Here is a 20,349-nt window from a genome sequence, read left to right as displayed (position 1 = left end):
CTTAACCTCAAAATTTGAAGTGTATACACGCACGCAGGCGCAGATCCTGTTTTTTGATTGATATATAAGGCTGTGGCAGTACAAAGGAAACATCTCAAAGTTTTTCTGGAGTCACGGTGGCAGTGGCATTTGAAACATGGCCGACGTCATTGATTGTAAATTTCCTATTTGGGGGCTTCTGCCTAAAAATGAAACGGGTGTCACTCAATTTCTTAACAAATACCCCGAATATGACGGTCGAGGAGTCATCATTGCGATTTTTGATTCAGGAGTTGATCCTGGAGCTCCTGGTATGCAGGTACGTTGACTTTTATCAGACACGCCTCACGATTGTTCAAATCATGGATTTTTTTCCCTTTTAAATTTGAAAAAAATTTATCTCTCTTTCCGGACTGTATACATTTCCAAACGCATTCACGTAATAATTACAATTTTTTAACTATCAAATTTCTGTTTACTTCTTTTTATATATTGAATGAAGATTTTTTTATAATTCTGATTACAATTAAAACCTACCTGTTGTATTCTTTCTCTTTTTTTTTTTATTTAGTTTGTTTCAACATTGTGTTGCAATTAATTGTTAATATTGTCTTTGTTATAACTTGTTACATTTATTAAGTAATGAAATGGAATGCAGTACTCATTTCAGCATCCATTTAAGTCCATGCAAATTTGCATATATTATTTTTGCATGATACATTTTGAAAGACGATACAGCCACTTTTCTTGATTATTAAGAAAATGTAGCAAATGTTAATATAGTAATATGACAGATGTATTTCATATAGGTAACTTCAGATGGAAAACCAAAAGTTATTGAAAGATATGATTGTAGTGGAGCTGGAGATGTAGATACCAGCAAAATTGTACAAGCACCTGATGGATATATAATTGGTATAACTGGCCGTAAATTAAAGGTACATGTCAAACAACAATTAATGATGACTAAATTGTGAGACATGTATTAATTTAATAATAACCAACACATATTTGATCATTATATTTTTATATTTCTTAAGATATATTATTTCTTTCTTAGGTTCCAGCTAAATGGAAAAATCCTAGTGGACAATATCATATTGGTGTAAAGAATTTATATTCATTATATCCAAGAAAACTGAAAGAAAGAGTTTTATTAGAACGCAAAAAACGACTGTGGGATAGTTCTCAAAAAACTGCACTTGCAGAAGCAACTAGAGAACTACAAGTAAATAATTGTATTAATTATATTGTCTATTTTTGTCTGGCTATGCATGTATTAAAAGCATGTTATTAATTTTTCACATAAAGTATTTTCTCATACATATAGATCCATGTTAAATTTAAAAAATGTTGATTAATATCATTTATTCTTTATTTCGAATTCAATATTTAACGTATAATGACCTACATGTTCAAATGTACATTTAGTAGGGACATTGTAATTGGGATTTTAGACCATGTGATCCAAAGATAGGGTTGTTGTGGGTACATTAAACCATTCAATCAAATGAGGCCGGTTTCACAATGTGTCACAGTGATCTTTATCTAATGCTATATTTATATTTGGCAGTTTGATCTACTGTAAAGGCATTGATTCATTACATAATAGTACTTGTACAAAACACCTAAACTGTTTATATTTTTCAATATTTCATATTTCGATTTTCACAAAATGTAACAGCTATGCAATTTCTTACAATTTCCAGCAATATTTATAGAAAAAATTAAGTTCAATTAAAACATAAATTAATATTACATGAACACGTAATTTTTAATTAAAATAAAAGAGATTAATATGATTTTTATGTTCTATTACTGTTCCACATAGGAATTCGAAACATACTTCCCACAGGTGACAAGTTTAGAAGAAAGACTTAAAAAAGAAGAACTTGAAGCAAGAATTGAAGTATTGAATAACATTGAGAAAAAATATTCTGATGTAGGACCTACTTATGACTGTGTTGTTTTTCATGATGGTGAAGTCTGGAGGTAAAAATAATTGAAGTGATCTTTTTATGTTTGCATGTCTGTTAAGGAAATTCATTTTAATAAACATTAATCATTATACAAATAGAGCATGTATTGATACCTCAGAAGAAGGTAATCTGGAAGCTGGTGTATATCTAGGAGAATATACTCTGACAAGGGAATTTGCGCCACTTATACCAGAAGATCAGTTAAATATTAGTATTAACGTTCACGGCAATGGAAACACATTAGAGATTGTTAGTTTATGCTGTAAGTTTTTATAATATAGAATTATTTCTTTTTACTCAAATAAGATAAAAATTGAAATAACATACCGTCTTAATTTATTTTTTATGTTACAGCAAGTCATGGTACACACGTAGCTTCAATCGCAGCAGGATATTTCCCAGAGAATCCAGAAATAAATGGTGTAGCACCTGGTGCACAGATCATTTCACTGACTGTTGGAGATAGTCGTCTTGGCACAATGGAAACAGGAACTGCAGTAGTAAGGGCAATGATACAGGTGATGAAACATAAAGAGGACATACACGTAATTAATATGAGTTATGGAGAACATGTACACTGGTCAAACACGGGGAGAATAGGAGAATTAATAAATGAAGTGATTGATAAGTATGGCGTTACATGGGTAGCATCTGCTGGTAATCTTGGTCCAGCTTTATGTACTATTGGTCAGTTAATAAAATTTTATAGAATTCTATATGCACTTAGAATTTCGTGAACAATTTTTCATCTTTAAATTCAATAGGAACACCGCCGGATATTAAATCAAACAGCATTATTAGTGTAGGAGCTTACGTTTCTCCTGACATGATGGTAGCTGAATATTCTTTAAGGGAAAAAATGCCGGGTATGCCGTACACATGGTCATCTCGTGGTCCGATGATTGATGGAGGAGCTGGTATCACTGTATGTGCTCCAGGAGGAGCTATAACTAGTGTTCCCAATTTTACATTAAGAAAAAGTCAACTTATGAATGGTACAAGTATGGCCAGTCCGCATGTAACTGGAGCTATCGGTACGTGTATAATCGTTAACATTAATATAGCTTATATTTATAAATATATAATTTTAAGAGTGTTTAATACAATATTTGTTTATTATGTAGCTGTGCTTATATCAGGACTTCTTGCCAAAAACAAACCACACTCTCCATACAATATAAAAAGAGCTCTTGAAAATACAGCTCTCTATGTACCAAACTTAGATCCTTTTGCACAAGGTTCTGGATTACTACAAGTTGAACGCGCATTCGATAATCTTGTTACCTATAGTGACGTCACTGAAAGGGATATAAGATTTTCCGTTAGCTGTGGAGCAAATAACTCCAAAGGAATTCATATGAGAACTGGTATCATTGATCGACCAAAAGATTATTCTATTACTGTTGAGCCTATATTCCTGAATAGCGAAAATACCGGTAAAGTTTTACTTACCTCTTATTGCGGTGCAATATGCTTCATATGGGTCTAATTCATTACGCCATTTATTTTTATAGATCCAGCACTCAAAATTGCTTTCAATTTGAAATTGACCTTAGTATGTGATGCATCTTGGGTTGAATTTCCAACACATCTCGATTTAATGCACATGCCTCGCGCGTTTGCTATAAGAATCAATGGTGCGACTTTACCAGAAGGTGTTCATGCAACTAGGTAATGTGTTGGTAATAATATAAAACATAACTTTTATGTGTTTAATATACATTGCATTGACACTAATTGTACTTTATAGTATCCGGGCTTATGATGTAACAGATATTGGAAAAGGGCCACTGTTCCAAATACCAATTACTGTAGTGCAACCACAAACACTGCCAAAAACTGCCATCCTTCCAGATTTAACATATTCAAACATTCTGTTTAAACCTAATACGATTCGTAGACATTTCATTCTTGTTCCAGAAGATGCAACATGGGCAGGTAAGTTTCTCTTACAATATACATGTTCATAAATTTAAGAATATAATACTAATTTTAATTGATTTAATTATCAAAATGTATATTTAGTTATCAAAATGAAGAGTACAGAAAAAGATAAAACTGGAAGATTCGTAGTTCACTCTGTTCAGTTGAAACCTCGCTTAGCTTGCAAGACTCTAGAGGTTAATAAAACGATCAGTGTTACTTCTCAGTCTGAGATTGTACAACCATTTGCTGTTCAGGTAATGCAAATCTGTAAGATGCAATTTAATAAAGGCATATAGTAATAAAACTACATTTAACTTACAAATACACATGTAGGGAGGATTGATCTTAGAAGTGGTTATTGCCAAATACTGGACAAATTTGGGTGATATGTTGATTGATTACTCTATAGAATTTCATGGTATCCATATGATAAATGGAAACCTTACCATGCAATCTGGAGATGGAATAAACCGCTTGGAATTACGAAGCTCGCTTAGAAATGAAGAAGTGGTTCCTAGCATTTCTCTTAAGTCATCTGTGCAAATATTAAAGTATGTATACTTAAAAGTCTCACGTATAATGTTTGTTTTCATTTTCAGTTTTAAATGTATTGTTTTTTAATACGCCAGACCCGCTGATTCAAAGATCGTCCCATTGCGGGAACGAGATATTATTCCACCATCGCGGCAAATTTATGAATTGCAATTAACATACACGTTCCATTCTGCAAAAGCAACGGAGGTAACACCAAACGCTGCTTTGCTTAGCGACCTACTATACGAAAGCGAATACGAGAGTCAACTATGGATGATTTATGACAGCAACAAACAACTCATATTTTGCGGAGATGCTTATCCGTCTAAGGTAAATTTCGTTGATGATTTAAATGCGGAGAATAAAATTATAACTTTGTATGTCTTCACAGTATACTATACAAAAGTTAGAGAAGGGAGATTATACTTTAAAGATGCATGTAAGGCATGAGAAAAAAGATTTGCTGGATAAATTAGAAGATATGCCACTGCTTTTAAGTCAAAAATTAAGTAATCCAATTACTTTGGATGTATATGCTAGTCAATCACAAGCTATCACTGGTGGCAAAAAAATGGTAGCAGCTTCGATCCCACCTGGCCATATTCTTCCTTTGTACATTGCTCCTATGTCGAATGAAAGCAAGTGAGTATTCTACTTTCGTAATTTCTACATGTTTCATCATATTTCATTTCATGATTTACGTTAAACTAGTGGTGCAAAATATTGCGTTTTCATAATATTCAAGAAAGTACAGGATATTAATTTATGCTTACTGTATGTTTATAAGGATATTTTATATATATTTTGTACATGTAGTAGTACGCGCATCAACATTTCCATCTCATATAAGTAAGAATACAGGTAATTTTATAATTATGAGTTCGAAATGTACGTGTAAATGTTAAACAGTTATTAGATTGATTATATTCCATAAATTAGATTATTATTTGCTCTTGAAGAATGTTAGTTCTTTTTAAATTGTCATATACAATTTATTTTGTTAGTTCTTTTAATAATTCTAAATGATTGGCTTTAAAGTGCTACTAAGATAATATTCTTTTTTTTTATCCCGCATTTTAGCACTGAAAACAAGTGAGTCTATAGTATTATTTTTATAAACATTTTTGCACATTTATATGCTTTGTAGTTGTAAAAAGGATATTAATTCATTGAAGTAGATAATGCTTTTAAATACTAATCTACAATGACATACTATTATTACTTTGGTTATTGAGTGAGTTTTATACTGCTCTGCTAGATATACGATATAATATTAAGCATAGCCACGTTTTCATACAGTATTCAAAATTATACCATATTAAATATACATTTTGGCAAATATATGTCATTGCATGAAAAGTAGTTTATATAATAAGATATATTTCCTTTGCTTTCTCCAAATCAAGCTTTTAATAAAATTACATAAGATTTATTAAAAATATATCACCTGTAAAAATAAAGTCAAAGTTTCTTCTACATGTAATAATTATAATACTTGGCTTACGATATTTATTACACATCTTTTCATTTTGTAGCACCGTAATATTGAGTATACCTCATGCTTTCAATGCTGTGGTTTTCTCTTAATAACGCTTCGTTTTATCATTCTAGTTTTATTCGCTTCTTTACATAACGCGTCACAGTAGTGATTTACTTAATACATTATATAATAATAACCGAATTGAGAAATAATTAATTTTTTGTTTATTTATTTTTTTTAAAGAATTTCCAAAGGTGCTACCCTGGGTAGTTACCTGCAGGGTACACTGACATTCTGTAAGGATGATATTGGAAAGAAAGTAGACTGTCACACATTCAAATACATTTTATCTGAACCAGCCAAGAAGAGTACTAATCCTACAAATAAAACAGACAAGGAGAAGACTACCAAATGGGACGAATATAACGAAGCACTAAGAGACTTGAAATGCAATTGGCTTGGAAAGCTGGGTAATAAAATTTTTTTTCAATTTTATATGATTCATATATGATCATGTTTCATGCAAACATTTTTATTATTATGTTCACGTATATTTTTTACTTTTTCTTTCCGGTTTCAATTCTACAATTAGCACCTTCTACGAGTAAGTTCTAGTTCAAAAGATCATTAGACGATTTATGTTTTATATCCTTATACAATTTAATTTAAGCAACTGTGTTCTTTACATTATCAACCTTTTCACACTTACGCATGTACATGCAATAACAGTTTATAATTATACATTTTCTCCTTGTGACTTATATTAAGTATTTCTTACAGCCTTTAAAATATCAAAAAGGTTTGTTTCATATCCCAAATATGAATTACTCATCCAATATTGAATGGTGTAACTGTTTTATTATATTTTATGTGCATTTCTTTTATTCGTTTATATATTTACCGTTTCGTTTGTGACATAAATATACGTGCTTCGTTTCAGTCTTAGTAATATGATTAATTTATGGCTTTTAATAATAGGACCCGGAGAATACGCAAATTTACTGTATGGAGAGTTAAAGAATCTTTTTTCTGATCATTTGCCCGTTCACACTGCTATGTTGACTTCTTTGGATTCCCCGGAAGCACGACGTCATGTACCACATGACGATCTCTCAGAGAGTGCTATTTCTCTTGCAAATCAAATAATAACTGTCGCTGATGCTGTGATTACCAACATAGATCAGGATAAACTGTTAGCGTATTACGGTTTGAAGAATGACCAGCGCACTGATGCAGCGAAAATTAAAGCGACTATGGAAAAACAGAAGAGCAGTTTGATAGAAGCACTAGTAAAGAAAGGATGTGCACTGGCACGATTATACGTACACAATGTAAAGAAAGGAGAAGGAGATCGTGCATCATACGAACATTTATTAGAGAGTGTTACAAACCATTGGCAAGAAGTACAGAAGTTTGCTGAGCCAACGGACAGCAAGGCAAGAAATAGAATATTGTTCTACAAAAACACTTAACGATGATTCTCAATTATTTGAAGGAATTTGAATAACGGTAGGATGCTTCTTGTTACAGGTCATTATGCTTTCTCTCTGGCATGCTCATATCAACAATCATAGCGGCCGCTACTTGAAATTACTAATGCGTTACTACGAAGAAAAACCACTGAAAGAAATTGACGAAAAATGCATAGAAATTGCAAAGAACTTGGGATGGGAACATTTGTCAAATCATATTACCTCAAGTATACCGACGCGTTATCCTACTTCATATAGATCTTTTTGATTAACGGTAAACAATATTACGCTCCACCTTTTAGGAGTACTTGATGTTGAAATAATTACACAATATTTGTTTGTCCGCATAATAATATTTTTCAGATATAATAAATAAGACGAAGAAGAATCTGATGTCCTGATGAGGGGAGACTAATCGTGTAAAACAGTTTCCAGCGCAGCTCTGCATTGACAGAGACATTTCTGTCGAGCCATTCGGATGTATGATACATTTAGGGAAATGCAATTTTATTAATACTCGCGAAAAAAGGAGGAAAAGTGACTTTAGACAAATATTTTAACTTTTGAACTTAAAAAAATAAATCATATTCATACTTACATACATCATTTGTCTTATGAAAACCATAAAAGACCGAAACAAACTTTAATAGTAATAAAATGATTTTTATCCATCAACATGTATATACATACTTACAAACGGAAAATGTTAAATCGCTTTCTCGAAGGTACGGTTATTTTAAAAGTGCATTTTTATAAGAACTATCGCATGGAAAAAGAAAAACATGTCAGAGTATCATGGAAACTGTTATCGATTTAGAAACTGAATTTTTTAAATAGAAATGTGTTATTCGAAAACATTCGTCTCGACTAATTTGATGTACACCATCAACACGCATCTAGGCTTTTCCATTTTTACAATATATTAAATGTAAATATATATATACATATGTATACATATATCTATTTTCTTTACATCCACAGAATATATTTTATTCTATTGCATTCAATTATTTATAACTATACACATGATTTAAATTTGTGCAAGGTTTATGTAAAATGAATTTTCAATTTCTGTTGCTAAATAAACAATAAATACAACATACGTTTTACATTTATATACAATAAGTGTTAAATACACTCATGTATATAAAAGGGAAATTAATAGTTAGGCTACATGCTTCAACTTTTTAATGAACGCTGAATATAAATAGTAATTCATGGAACTATAACAAGCAAGTTATTACATAATCAATAAAATGTAAGTCATTACTACAATTACAACAATGCAAATAAAATGTAATTGCAAGAAATACATTTAGATGGACTACACAAATATATTAGGAAATAAAATATGAGTTATTTCTTGATGAATTGTACAGTTTTTATGAAGTAACTGATTATATGGGTAATAAATATACTAATAGAAGTTTCTGAATTGGAAATATACTTTTTCTTTATCTCATTTAATTTAATTATTAAATGTTCATTTATTTTAATTAAGCAAGAATAATTTCTTTTTTTATATCATTCATATTGAAGTGTAATGAAAACTAATCAGTTTATCTCAGAATATGGACATTTTAAACAAAATCTAAGACTATTATTAATTTATAAGTTGACACTGCGAAGTAAATAAAATGTCTAATATTATAAAATATTTCTATGATAAAAGAAATAGTTCTCTGTTATTCAATTGTAAGTAATGACACGGGACGGCGCTGTAAAAAAACCAAAAAAATCTATGAGTGAAATTTAATCATGTCTGACCCACTTGGATAAAAAAATGTTTTCAACCACAAAATTTTTAAAATAATACACAACATTTACACTAAATAGTTCTACAGAAAGTTATGTCCTTATTACCGTCGTTAATAATCGACTCTCATTTTCCTTCATATATAAAAGAATATGTGTATAATAATGTCACAGTATATTGGTACAATGAAGAATTTGCACAAAGTCGATATCCACCAGGACAAAGAGGTAATAAGAAATTATTGTTTTATGTATTTTCCGTGTTTTAATTGAATTGAACAACATATATACCTTTTTTTATTGTAATCTCATACTAGTCAGCAAAGCTTGTACTCTAATTTGTCTTCTCGTGGCACAACTAATATCTGAAACAGGATTGCTAATATACGATGTAGACACAACTTCTGAAATTACTAATTATATAGCTAAAGCTATGATAGAGGGTAATGCTATTCATGCATGGATTGTTAAACAACGATTAGTTTCTCATCCATATCTTAGCACAGATGAAGCATTAAGACATGGAGGCGATAGATTGAATATATTGAAAGAATGGGTATATACGACTACATTTTTATCAAATTATATAACAATAAAATTATTTCTTAAAATTATATTTTGTATTACAGACATTTCAATTGTTTTATGAAAGAATTGAAAAAGGTTTATATCAAAACATAAGTCACTTTTTACAGAAATGGTACGCACTGCCCAAGTCCAAAAACTTATTCATGCTTCTTATTACCTGTGGTCGCACGGTTTTATTTATATTTCAAGAAAACACTCATATGGTAAAATATTTATTTGTAATTTATTTGCAATATTATTTGTCATTATAAATATTGTTCATTTATAGGTAACTTTTTTTGACTCTCATAGCCATCAGATAAATGCAAGATCAAACCGGGGATTAGTTATTGCACAGGTAAAACTTAACTAACTTTACTAAATATTATTAAATTCTTAATAAATGGTATGGAATTTTACGAACTAATAATAAAAAAATATATAGACGACTATAGATAAATTGCAATTTTTATGCAAGTGGTATATCGAGAATATATTAAACAAATACTATAACATGGAATCAAATCAACAATATGAATTAGCTTTTCTATATCCAAAAGATACTGACTGCTGTGGATGTAATTCTCCTTGCACTTGTAGCAATTTTTGCAACTAGTGTAATATTATTTTATTAAAATGATTTAATTTTTTTATGTATGTATAATTAAACCCTTTCAAAGTACGTAAATACATTAAAATAAAAAAAAATGGTAAAATTTAAATAAAAATGAGAAGTTCATTTCCTTAGGGCTAAAGTTTTACTTAAAAGTTATTGTTGTGGTATAATGATTATATCACACTTTAATAATTATAGTATATTCCTTTCAATCAAACATCTTATGTAGATTAAGACTGATAAATTTATTTACATTTGTACAATCTCTTTCTAAAACTATTACAATTTTTTGTTTACGCAATGCTAAAATAATTAAAAGAAAACTGCAGTTTAAACTTGAAAGTGTATTCTCTAAAGAGTAATAAATATAGTGTCAGTGATTATGAATTCTTTTTTTTACATTGCATAAACGTATACCTGACATTATTAAACTAGACTTGTTTTATAATGTATAGCTTAATCAGAATCTTTTTCACTCTATCTATTCCAATTTTTTATAAAATATAATCCGAAACTTATGGACGACGCATCTTTGTGTTACTAATTTTCCACTTTGCGCCTTTGTATGTTAGTATACATAGGTGCACATGATGTTTTTGATTTCTTAAATGTTAACTATAAAGTTACAGAGATATACGTATATCTGTGTGTGTGTATATATATGTATATATATATCTTTACATTATATTTCTTTAATCTCTTTGTATTTTATATAAATTAAAACAATTAGTAGCATTGAAAATTCATTATGTATTTTACTAACACTACGCAAGCATTAATCACACATTGTACTCTAAAATAAAATAACATGAAAATGAAATTGATTCTGCACAAAAATTTTTTCAACATTTCAAGCTGAATATATAGTAATGTTTCTTTAGTTTATTAAAAGAAAAGATACGTTTCATTAGCAATAATTATAAATGAAAGTCATAATTTAAACTTGTAAAAAAATTCTTAATTTATTTTTCCTAACATCTATAGTATCTCAGAATTACAATATAAATATTTCTTTATAGCAATAAAACGGAAACAAATCTTCTGAGACAAAATAAGTGTAGCAGTGCCAAAGTTGCGTTACATTTAAAATAGAGATTTGTTTTTCTCTTAGTGTATTTTGTATATATATTACAAGTGTTATGTAGTGTCGTAAAATTCATTTAATAACAATTTTTAATAACGCAATTTCTAGGAATTACTATCTACAAAAACGTATAACGAATCTCTCTTAAAATTTTTCCTTTCAAAATTAGATTCTTGAAAAGGAACATAATGAGCGATTTTTCCTAATGTTTGCTAACACCTCCGGTAATTGAGCAACATTTTCCACTGTTACTACGTTGTTTTGAAGAATAAACTGATTATACATCATATTACTTTGTACAGATGGATTTATAATATTGTAGATTTAAACTTACAATAATGTTGTAAAGCTTTAAAGTTAATGTAATTTAGATTTACAACGATTTAATAAGATTTACTTTTTCATATAAGAAAGTAACATTTCTTTTTTTAAGCAAAATGTTTTTACATTACAACGTTATTATACAGTATAATCGACTCTAATAATTATCGCGTGTTTTGCCTCACTGTCGCATTCTGTACATGAAGTAAAATGATAATGCTTTATCAAAAAAATATGTTTAAGTATCACTTGATTATACAATTTTATAATTGAATAAATAAAGCTTTTTTCACATAAAGTTATAGATGTAATAAGGAGATGTTAGAGGGACTGACGAACTCGAGGTTGTGCCCACTCTACAAAATCATCTATCAATACAGGCCAAGCTCCTTCTTCATCATAATTACTCATATCAGGGTTGATCATAAGTGCAAAATCTAATAACAAATTCCATGTATCTTTTGGAATTGATCTCTTATGGTGTTCCTATAAAATAATATTAAACATATTTAAGAATATTTTTGTTTTGTGATTTTTTAATTGATTATTAATAATTTCCTTCAAATCTCTACCTGTAAAAACTGACACCATAATGGCAGGAACTTGAATTTATCAACTAATACAATATTCCAATAGGCAATTGCCATATCGAGATCTAAACCCTTTTGTCCAGGATTTTTCGCATAATTAAACGTGAAATGATAAAAATCCTTAAATTTTTGAGGATCTCTCAATTCATTTCCTAAACTACTTAAACGAGCTTCTAATTTATCTATACTGTCCACACTGAAATGGTAATTTCAATTAGTTTGTTTAAAGTAATGCCAATATTAATTTGGACATATTGTACATGAAAACAAGAAAATGATGGGAATTTTTTAAATTACCCTAAATCCATCATGCCATTCATAAATTCATCTTTAGTAAATTCACATTGAGTTTCTGCTCTAAATTTCCAAGCAATGATTAATACTAATTTGCTCTCAGGGCTTAGACCTAGGTCGTCCAAAAATTTCATTATCCCATCTGCTGTAATCTTGTCTGGCTCATTTGGATCTATGTTAACCACCAGATTACAATAGAATGTACATATTAAGAATTAAAGACATTAGCAAATTGGTATCATAAAACAATATGAATTTATTATCTAACGAATAAAAAGTGACCAACACTTACCTTGATATCGATTAAATAATATCTCTAATTTCTTTTTATCCACAAAAATCCTTGGATCTTTATAGTAAGCCTCAGGATTTTGAAAATAATTATCACTTGCAAGATCTAGCTTCCAATCATTCTGCGATAAACAATATATTGCTGTTTGTTCTCCCGCTTGTGTACATGTTATGAATATCTTCACCTTTTCTCGTTGTGAGAACTTTAACTTATTCTATAACAAAAAATAAACAAAATACTTGAATATTATGAAACCTCAACATATATTTGGCGGAATTATAGGAAGAATGCTATAGTCCAATGTTCATTTGCACATCGTCTTTAGCAGAACTTCACTATAGAAACTATTTATACGTAATCACAGGGCTTTTGTTACACTGACGTTCATTTCAAGAAAGATATATAAACAAACAAGACTTTGTTACGTATACAACAACTATGATACATTGAGTATGATCTCAGTGAAACAATACTTCTAAGTTTGAGAATTTTCATACGACAGTGATACGTTTTATAGGCACTCAAAAACGTATGTAAGCATTATTCACTAATCTTCCTTAGCCAAAATGTATGTCGATGAACCAGTTTATATTCCGTGCGAAGGGAATCATTAACATTAAAATCCGATAGGTTATTCCAACATTTTCATTACGTTTGCGTAAACCCCTGACAAGGAACAACGATTTTCACTTTGCGATTGATCCGTAAAGATGGTTGCGTGAATACGACACAGAAATTTGCAAAAGGCTCACCATTTTAGCTAATTTTAGGCCCCCGAAAGCCAAAATATTATTTCCTTTGCACTGCACTTGACATGAACATGCGCATGTTCTGCGAAGGCTCCGAGAAATGCAAATAGACACCAGCGGGCCTATGAGCAATGCCACCAGACGTTGTCAAAGGAAAACTATTTCGAGGACAATGTCGCGGGTTATTTGAAAGGGTTCACGTTCAATTTCTCAGGCCACGCATTTTAGCGCGAGGTTGGTTAAAAAAAAAGTAATCGTCGAAAACATCGCGTAATTCGGCTCGGCGTTCAGTGGCATCGACGTAGGATTCTTTTTTTACGTGTTGCTCGAATGAAACGCGATGTCCAAGCTACTTTAAAAAACAACAGAACATTATCATAAATACTGGGCTCACACGATTAAATACTCGTACCGTGAAGTTACAAAATTATAGTAAACTGTAAGTCGAATGAGTGAACATTAACATGTAACGTTAATTAATCCGATGTTATTTTCGAATTGTTAACCTAAATGTTGCCTGTGAAATGGATTCGGTGCTTGTGTGATTTTGACAATTCTTTCTTTACATCCCAACGGACAGAGATCTATTTGGAAGAGCGTGCGAAGTCAAATAAATCTGTCAATTCTTTGGTAACTGTAACAATACATTTAATAAATACTGATTATGGTTGTCAAAAAAATGAGTGGAGGATAGTTGCCTTGTTAGGTTACTGAGCAATAATGCTAATTGTAATTTCACGATTACCATGTTATAGGTAAGAAATATTTTGTTATTTTTATAATTTTTTTACTTTACAAAAGTTTGATAATTTCTCACATAAAATGAAAATTTTGATGTGTGTAATTAACATTTATTCAATCTTATATTTACTTATATTTTCAGACGTTTATCAAGTAATCATGAATCAGACGTATAGGCTTCAGATTTGAATAAACATGAACAGTAGTCTATAACAGTCACAATGGGGGGAAGCGTATTTGATTTAATTCCATTGCATCATCAGAATGGAAGCGGAAGAGAATTTCGTCATTGGATAACACATATCAAGTTATCCAGGATTATTATGTTAACATCTGCAGTTTTATTTATTGTACCACTATTTACTCATTATTATTTGTCAAAAGTAATAGTCATTATTAAACTTTTACAAAAATTCCAAATGTAGCAAAATGAAATTATAACAAACTCTGTATTATAGGTAGAATCTGATTCACCAGATAGAGATATTTATCGTACTTTTTCCACATTGGAAGCTTTCGAGGATTTTACATCTATGAAGGCTTCTCAACTGAAAATGAGAATCGAGGAAATGTTACGTATTAAAGTTTCTGTAAATAATGAACTCAGGGACTTGAGTGCAAAGAGGCAAAGACTTCAAGTGGAAGTCAGTAGTTTAACTCAAAAGATAGATGAATTGAAGCAAGAACTGCTTCATCAACAAACAGATCTTGATAGATTAAAGATTAGTGTTGAGCAGGCACAAGTAGCACAGAGAGAAGCGGTGGAAAGAAATACACCAGAATTGGCACCTCCTAAGCGTATATTAATGAATTCTGTTCCTGTAGTATTACCCAATACTGCATCACATTCGTGCAGAATGTATAATTGCTTTGATCATAGTCGTTGTGCATTAACAAGTGGATTTCCAGTTTATTTGTATGATCCAGATCAGTATTCCATAATAAATCCTGGCTGGGATGTTGATGGATTTTTACAAACTACCATAAAACAAACATTAGGTATGTATTTCTATAATCATTGATAGTTGTTTATAAGTTAAAATTATCTAATAGAATTTTGTCTAATAGGATACAATCCACATCTTACTGCAAATGCAGCTGAAGCATGTATATACATAGTACTAGTAGGAGAGGCTCTTTCCACCCAAGAAAGGGTTGATAAGAAAAATAGGAAGGTTATAGATGTAAAAAAGTTACATACACTTCCTTATTGGGGTGGAGATGGCAGAAATCACATTTTATTGAATCTTGCACGTAGGGATCTATCCATAGAATCTGGCAATATTTTTAATGGTATAGATACTGGAAGGGCTATAATAGTGCAATCAACATTTTATAGACATCAATTTAATGAAGGTTTTGATCTGGTTGTCCCACCAATTTTGGGACCTCCAGGTGGTGATGTGTGGCAAGAATGTACTCAAATGTTACCAGCAAGAAGGAAATATTTGTTGTCCTTTCAAGGAGAAATGAGATCTCCAAGAGCAACAACCATGACAAATCAAATAGATGATACTGATGCAGACTTGGAAAGATTATCAGTTGATGAAAATAATCTTGATGCGTTTATTATCCAACACCTTAAAGAAATGAGTACAGGAACGACTTTGGACAAATTCTTTATTCAATTTGAATGTATTCCAGCTGCAGAAGAGAAAAATATTGTTGAAATTCTAGATTGGTCCCTTTGTGGAACTGATTCATCAAGAAAAGCTATTTTAAAGGAGTCTACATTCGCCTTAATTCTGGCACCTAGCAATGCTTCTTTTGTGACTACTTCATTTATGCAAGCAAGACTGTATGAAGCTTTACGGTCGGGATCTATTCCAGTTTTCTTAGGTGGCGATCAAATTTTGTTGAGTTACAGTGAAGTGATTAGTTGGCGCAAAGCTGCAATATTTTTACCGAAGGCCAGAGTAACGGAAATGCATTTCCTTCTGCGCGCTGTACCCGATACTGATATTTTAAGTATGCGTAGACAGGGCAGACTGATATGGGAACGATATCTAAGCACAGCACAAGGTGCAGTAGACACTATTGTAGCTGTTATCAGAGATCGACTTGGTATACCACCATTGCCAGCACCACAAACTGCCAGTCCAAGTGTTTTTAACGAAAGCTTTGTGGTAACGATTACAAGATAAAGTTATACAGTGTCCACTTTGAATTATTTATAATCATTTTACATTTCTTTAGCCTTTAAAGTCTGATGCCATTATTGCTGAGCCAGAAGCAGAAGAAAGTTTAGGCCCCTTAGAACCACCTTATCCATCTCCTGCTTTTAAAAGAAATTATACCACAATATTACTTCAGGGTCATGAAATCTGGAATGATTGGGTGGATCCGTTTTATTTATACCCACAGTTGCCTTTCGATACTGTTCTTCCTAGCGACGCAAAATTTCTTGGTAAATAAAAATAATGTTGAACTTATTAAAGATGAAAACTTCCATTGGTATTGTATAAATTGCAGGGTCTGAAGTGGGATTCAGACCAATCGGCAAAGGTGCGGGTGGTGCAGGCAAAGAATTCAGTGAAGCTTTAGGTGGAAATTATCCAAGAGAACAATTTACAATTGTAATGTTAAGTTATGAAAGAGAGCAGGTTCTTATAAATTCTTTGGCACGACTGTATGGATTACCATATTTGAATAAAGTTCTCGTAGTATGGAATAGTCCAAAACCACCAATGGAAGATTTAAAGTGGCCAGATATTGGAGTTCCAATTCATGTAAGCTTATGAAATTCTATAAATGAAACTATCAATTTACAAACGGAAATGTTTTTAAATAGGTCATAAAAGCATCAAGAAATAGTTTAAATAATAGGTTTTTGCCATTTGATGCTATCGAAACGGAAGCTGTTCTTTCAGTCGATGATGACGCTCATTTAAGACATGATGAGATTATGTTTGGATTTAGGTAACTTCTTACTTCTTATTTGTAACCCGTGTAGCATAGAATTTAAAGGATACGGTTTATTGAGCATGTTTACAGAGTGTGGAGAGAACATCGCGATCGTGTAGTAGGATTCCCTGGCCGTTTTCACGCGTGGGACCAGAACTTTCATAATGCTTGGAATTATAATTCTAATTATTCATGCGAGTTATCAATGGTTTTAACTGGAGCAGCATTCATTCATAAACATTATACATATCTGTACACACACTGGTTGCCTCAAGCTATACGAGATAAAGTTGATGAGTACATGAATTGCGAGGATATAGCCATGAATTTTCTTATATCTCATATTACAAGGAAACCGCCCGTTAAGGTTAATAAAATTGTTATTTAACAGATTCCGTATTCGTTATACGATTAATATGTTAAATATTGTACGTTTATGTTTTTCTTTTTTTTTTTCTTTTTAGGTAACATCACGTTGGACTTTCAGATGTCCTGGCTGTCCAGTTTCTCTTTCAGAGGATGACACCCATTTTCAGGAAAGGCACAAGTGTATCAACTTCTTCTCTCAGGTGAGTATTTTCTATTAATGTTGGTGGTGGAATAGTCTCGAATCTTTGTACATAATAGGGCTTAGTTTCTGAATAATGATAAGTAGAATAGCTTGTGTTTTATAAATGTAGGAATACTAATTTGTCATTTCAGGTTTTTGGGTATATGCCTCTCTTAAATACTCAATATCGGGCGGACTCGATATTGTTCAAAACGAGGATACCGCACGATAAACAGAAATGTTTCAAATTTATATAGAAAACTAATTTTTACATAGATAAGTACCTAGTAATTGTCACTTGATAGAATTTACATGTTTTTGATAAAATTTTGACTGAATTGATACACCGTTTACTATGAAATATGCCAACGTGCGATACGAACGTTGTAGATCTTTTTTTATTGTCCTCCTTTTTTTATTATACTATTTATCGTATTCTTTGGTCGAACATGCACATTTGAAGGTTAATAAAATTTATAGCGGAGAATTATTGTACGCGTATACATAATGTCATAAGGAATATAGGACACAATGCAGAAAAACTTTTTATGTCGTTATACACTGATAAGTTATATCACACCGATTTTAACAGTTTCTAGTGAGCTATACTAAATTCGTTTGTATAATAATTAATATTGATTAGGATAATTTTTATGAGAAGGAAAATCGGCCCAATATTATAAAATATCGAGGACGTATAGCGATACGCATATGTACATATGAAGAGCTCTACAAGAGTAGGTTGAATTGCATTTTAATTTATTTGAAATAGGACCAACTCCAATTAAAAATTACAGTGGTTGCAGTTATGTACGAGATGTGTAATTACTACAACTGTAAATAACAATAATTCGTGTAAATACAATATCGCTGATTTTCAAAGACAATTGGAACAGAAAGGGTTATATTCAAATTTTATTTCCAGGAAGGTTCTTACACAGGTCAGGTATTCACCAATTTATGACAGTATTTAAGTAATTTCACTGTGGAATTTCGTTCGTGTAACTTTGTCAGCGTATGCAACACCATTGTGCTTTAACAAATTTCAGTTAGCTATAAATCCCTATTCTAATATTTAATTGCACAACACTCTCGAAGACATATTTGTAAATACATACACGTATTCGCACACCGTTTGATCTTATGTGATTTAATACAGCTACTCTAACTCGATTACAATGGAACACAAATTGTACAGGTGAACGTAACTCGTACCGACGCCAGCGCCTGTAAAATAAAACACTTTATAAATGTCATTTTACATTGAAAGTCGAGTGCAACCGTTTCTGTGTATTCAAACCTGAACCGAACTCGTGCCCCCGTGCAACGACATAAATATATATTATTTATGATCTCCTAGTGGAATGTACTCGTCACGCTGAGAGCAATAATTAATCGACGTTAATGCCCCTGTCGCTTAACATTAATTTAAATGCGATTCTCGCGTCTGTAGGACCGGCTACCAAGCATCACTGGCTTCGCTCCAGATGTCATTAATCATGCGTGCCCGTAGATTGTACGCCATAAAAACAAATACATGAAACAGGTTGGCAAAGTCCACCGGTTTCGATCGACGATGGCTGGCAGGATTGTTTTAATACTATTGCCGTTGATTGATCGACATTGGGTACGCGGAAGCATCCAAACGAAATGGGAACAATTTTCTTAGATGAAAGGAACCATTAAACAATTGAAAAAAATTCTATTGAGTTCCCGATCTAAGATTGATTACAAGAAATTATACAAGACACCCAGTGTCTGACGGAAACTAATATATTCTACTCTCCGCGACGGGGACCAAATTGTCTGATCTAGAACAGACCGATACTACTGCGCTCGTGGCTGCGACATCGTATCACCCGTTCTCCGAGCGAATAATTTTTAATTTATTCATGAAACAGAATTTACTATTTCAAACATTAGCCGGCACGTATCCAACAATAGCACGGACGAGCACAATGAACACGAGTCCCAAACGTAATCAAATTTTTCAATCGATTCGCGCATCGAACCATCCGCCAGCGCCCCTGCACCTATACTTCCTACAAAAATTTCGCTTCTAATGTCCAAAGGACGGCCACGGCTGTGTGTCGCCGTACGAAAATTTAAATTGCGGAACTCCGGAGCCTCGGAAGTTTTTACGAGCGCCGTTTAAAACTCGCCTCGATCCTCGGAACATGGAACGCGGTCCAAAATCCTCGAACCGAGGTCGACTCTCGGGCAGCGTACCAACTCCGTGAAACTTCGTCTATTTCGTCGATTGTTACAGTTAACGTCCCGTGACCGACGACGAGACTCAGGGCCGTGATTCCGTCGAATAGAGCGAAACACATCGGCAAGATACGCTATCATGGAAGCGATTTATCCGTCGGTAAGCTTCCGCCGAAAGAACGGACGGCAAAGTTCTCAGTCTCCCTCTCGAGGAATCGTGTTGGGTACGGTCACGATTCTACGGAATAAAGTGAAATACACCCGACAAGTATGCTATCAAGTAACCCATTTCTCCATCGAGAAAG

General features: G+C 32.0%; 4 protein-coding genes across 5 annotated transcripts; 3 read left to right on the top strand and 1 right to left on the bottom strand.

The window, feature by feature from the left end:
• Window positions 1-5: 5 nt before the first annotated feature.
• LOC116426345 (tripeptidyl-peptidase 2-like) lies at window positions 6-7,967 on the top strand. The gene is made up of 18 exons (XM_076372865.1): window positions 6-298; window positions 789-917; window positions 1,040-1,207; window positions 1,811-1,971; window positions 2,057-2,220; window positions 2,313-2,645; window positions 2,723-2,992; window positions 3,083-3,394; window positions 3,473-3,629; window positions 3,709-3,896; window positions 3,984-4,138; window positions 4,218-4,435; window positions 4,514-4,748; window positions 4,810-5,060; window positions 6,142-6,368; window positions 6,877-7,334; window positions 7,429-7,644; window positions 7,734-7,967. The coding sequence occupies exons 1-17, from the start codon at window positions 137-139 to the stop codon at window positions 7,636-7,638; spliced, it is 3,798 nt and encodes a 1,265-aa protein (XP_076228980.1). The 5' UTR covers window positions 6-136; the 3' UTR covers window positions 7,639-7,644; window positions 7,734-7,967.
• Window positions 7,250-13,798, bottom strand: SCCRO (defective in cullin neddylation 1 domain containing SCCRO). Its single transcript, XM_031975165.2, has 5 exons — window positions 13,642-13,798; window positions 12,890-13,103; window positions 12,601-12,769; window positions 12,286-12,499; window positions 7,250-12,199 (listed from the first exon to the last, which is right to left on the bottom strand). Exons 1-5 carry the CDS (start codon window positions 13,642-13,644, stop codon window positions 12,035-12,037), a joined length of 765 nt encoding a protein of 254 aa, XP_031831025.1. The 5' UTR covers window positions 13,645-13,798; the 3' UTR covers window positions 7,250-12,034.
• Window positions 9,221-10,664, top strand: LOC143175172 (uncharacterized). The gene is made up of 5 exons (XM_076372868.1): window positions 9,221-9,353; window positions 9,443-9,681; window positions 9,755-9,916; window positions 9,982-10,050; window positions 10,138-10,664. The coding sequence occupies exons 1-5, from the start codon at window positions 9,221-9,223 to the stop codon at window positions 10,306-10,308; spliced, it is 774 nt and encodes a 257-aa protein (XP_076228983.1). The 3' UTR covers window positions 10,309-10,664.
• On the top strand, window positions 13,791-19,089 carry LOC143175171 (exostosin-3-like). 2 transcript variants are annotated; one of them, XM_076372867.1, is made up of 11 exons: window positions 13,791-14,077; window positions 14,219-14,393; window positions 14,522-14,762; window positions 14,838-15,378; window positions 15,448-16,505; window positions 16,576-16,786; window positions 16,852-17,108; window positions 17,171-17,298; window positions 17,374-17,650; window positions 17,748-17,852; window positions 17,986-19,089. In XM_076372867.1, exons 3-11 carry the CDS (start codon window positions 14,601-14,603, stop codon window positions 18,088-18,090), a joined length of 2,844 nt encoding a protein of 947 aa, XP_076228982.1. In that variant the 5' UTR covers window positions 13,791-14,077; window positions 14,219-14,393; window positions 14,522-14,600; the 3' UTR covers window positions 18,091-19,089. The 2 variants fall into 2 exon arrangements, with proteins under 2 accessions (XP_076228982.1, XP_076228981.1); XM_076372866.1 differs by having other exon boundaries at window positions 13,899-14,393.
• The last annotated feature ends 1,260 nt before the right edge of the window (window positions 19,090-20,349 follow it).

Source organism: Nomia melanderi, chromosome 12, assembly GCF_051020985.1.
Source record: "Nomia melanderi isolate GNS246 chromosome 12, iyNomMela1, whole genome shotgun sequence".
NCBI lineage: Eukaryota > Metazoa > Arthropoda > Insecta > Hymenoptera > Halictidae > Nomia > Nomia melanderi.
Note: the sequence above shows the minus strand (reverse complement) of the source record. Positions and strands in the feature narration are given on the sequence as shown.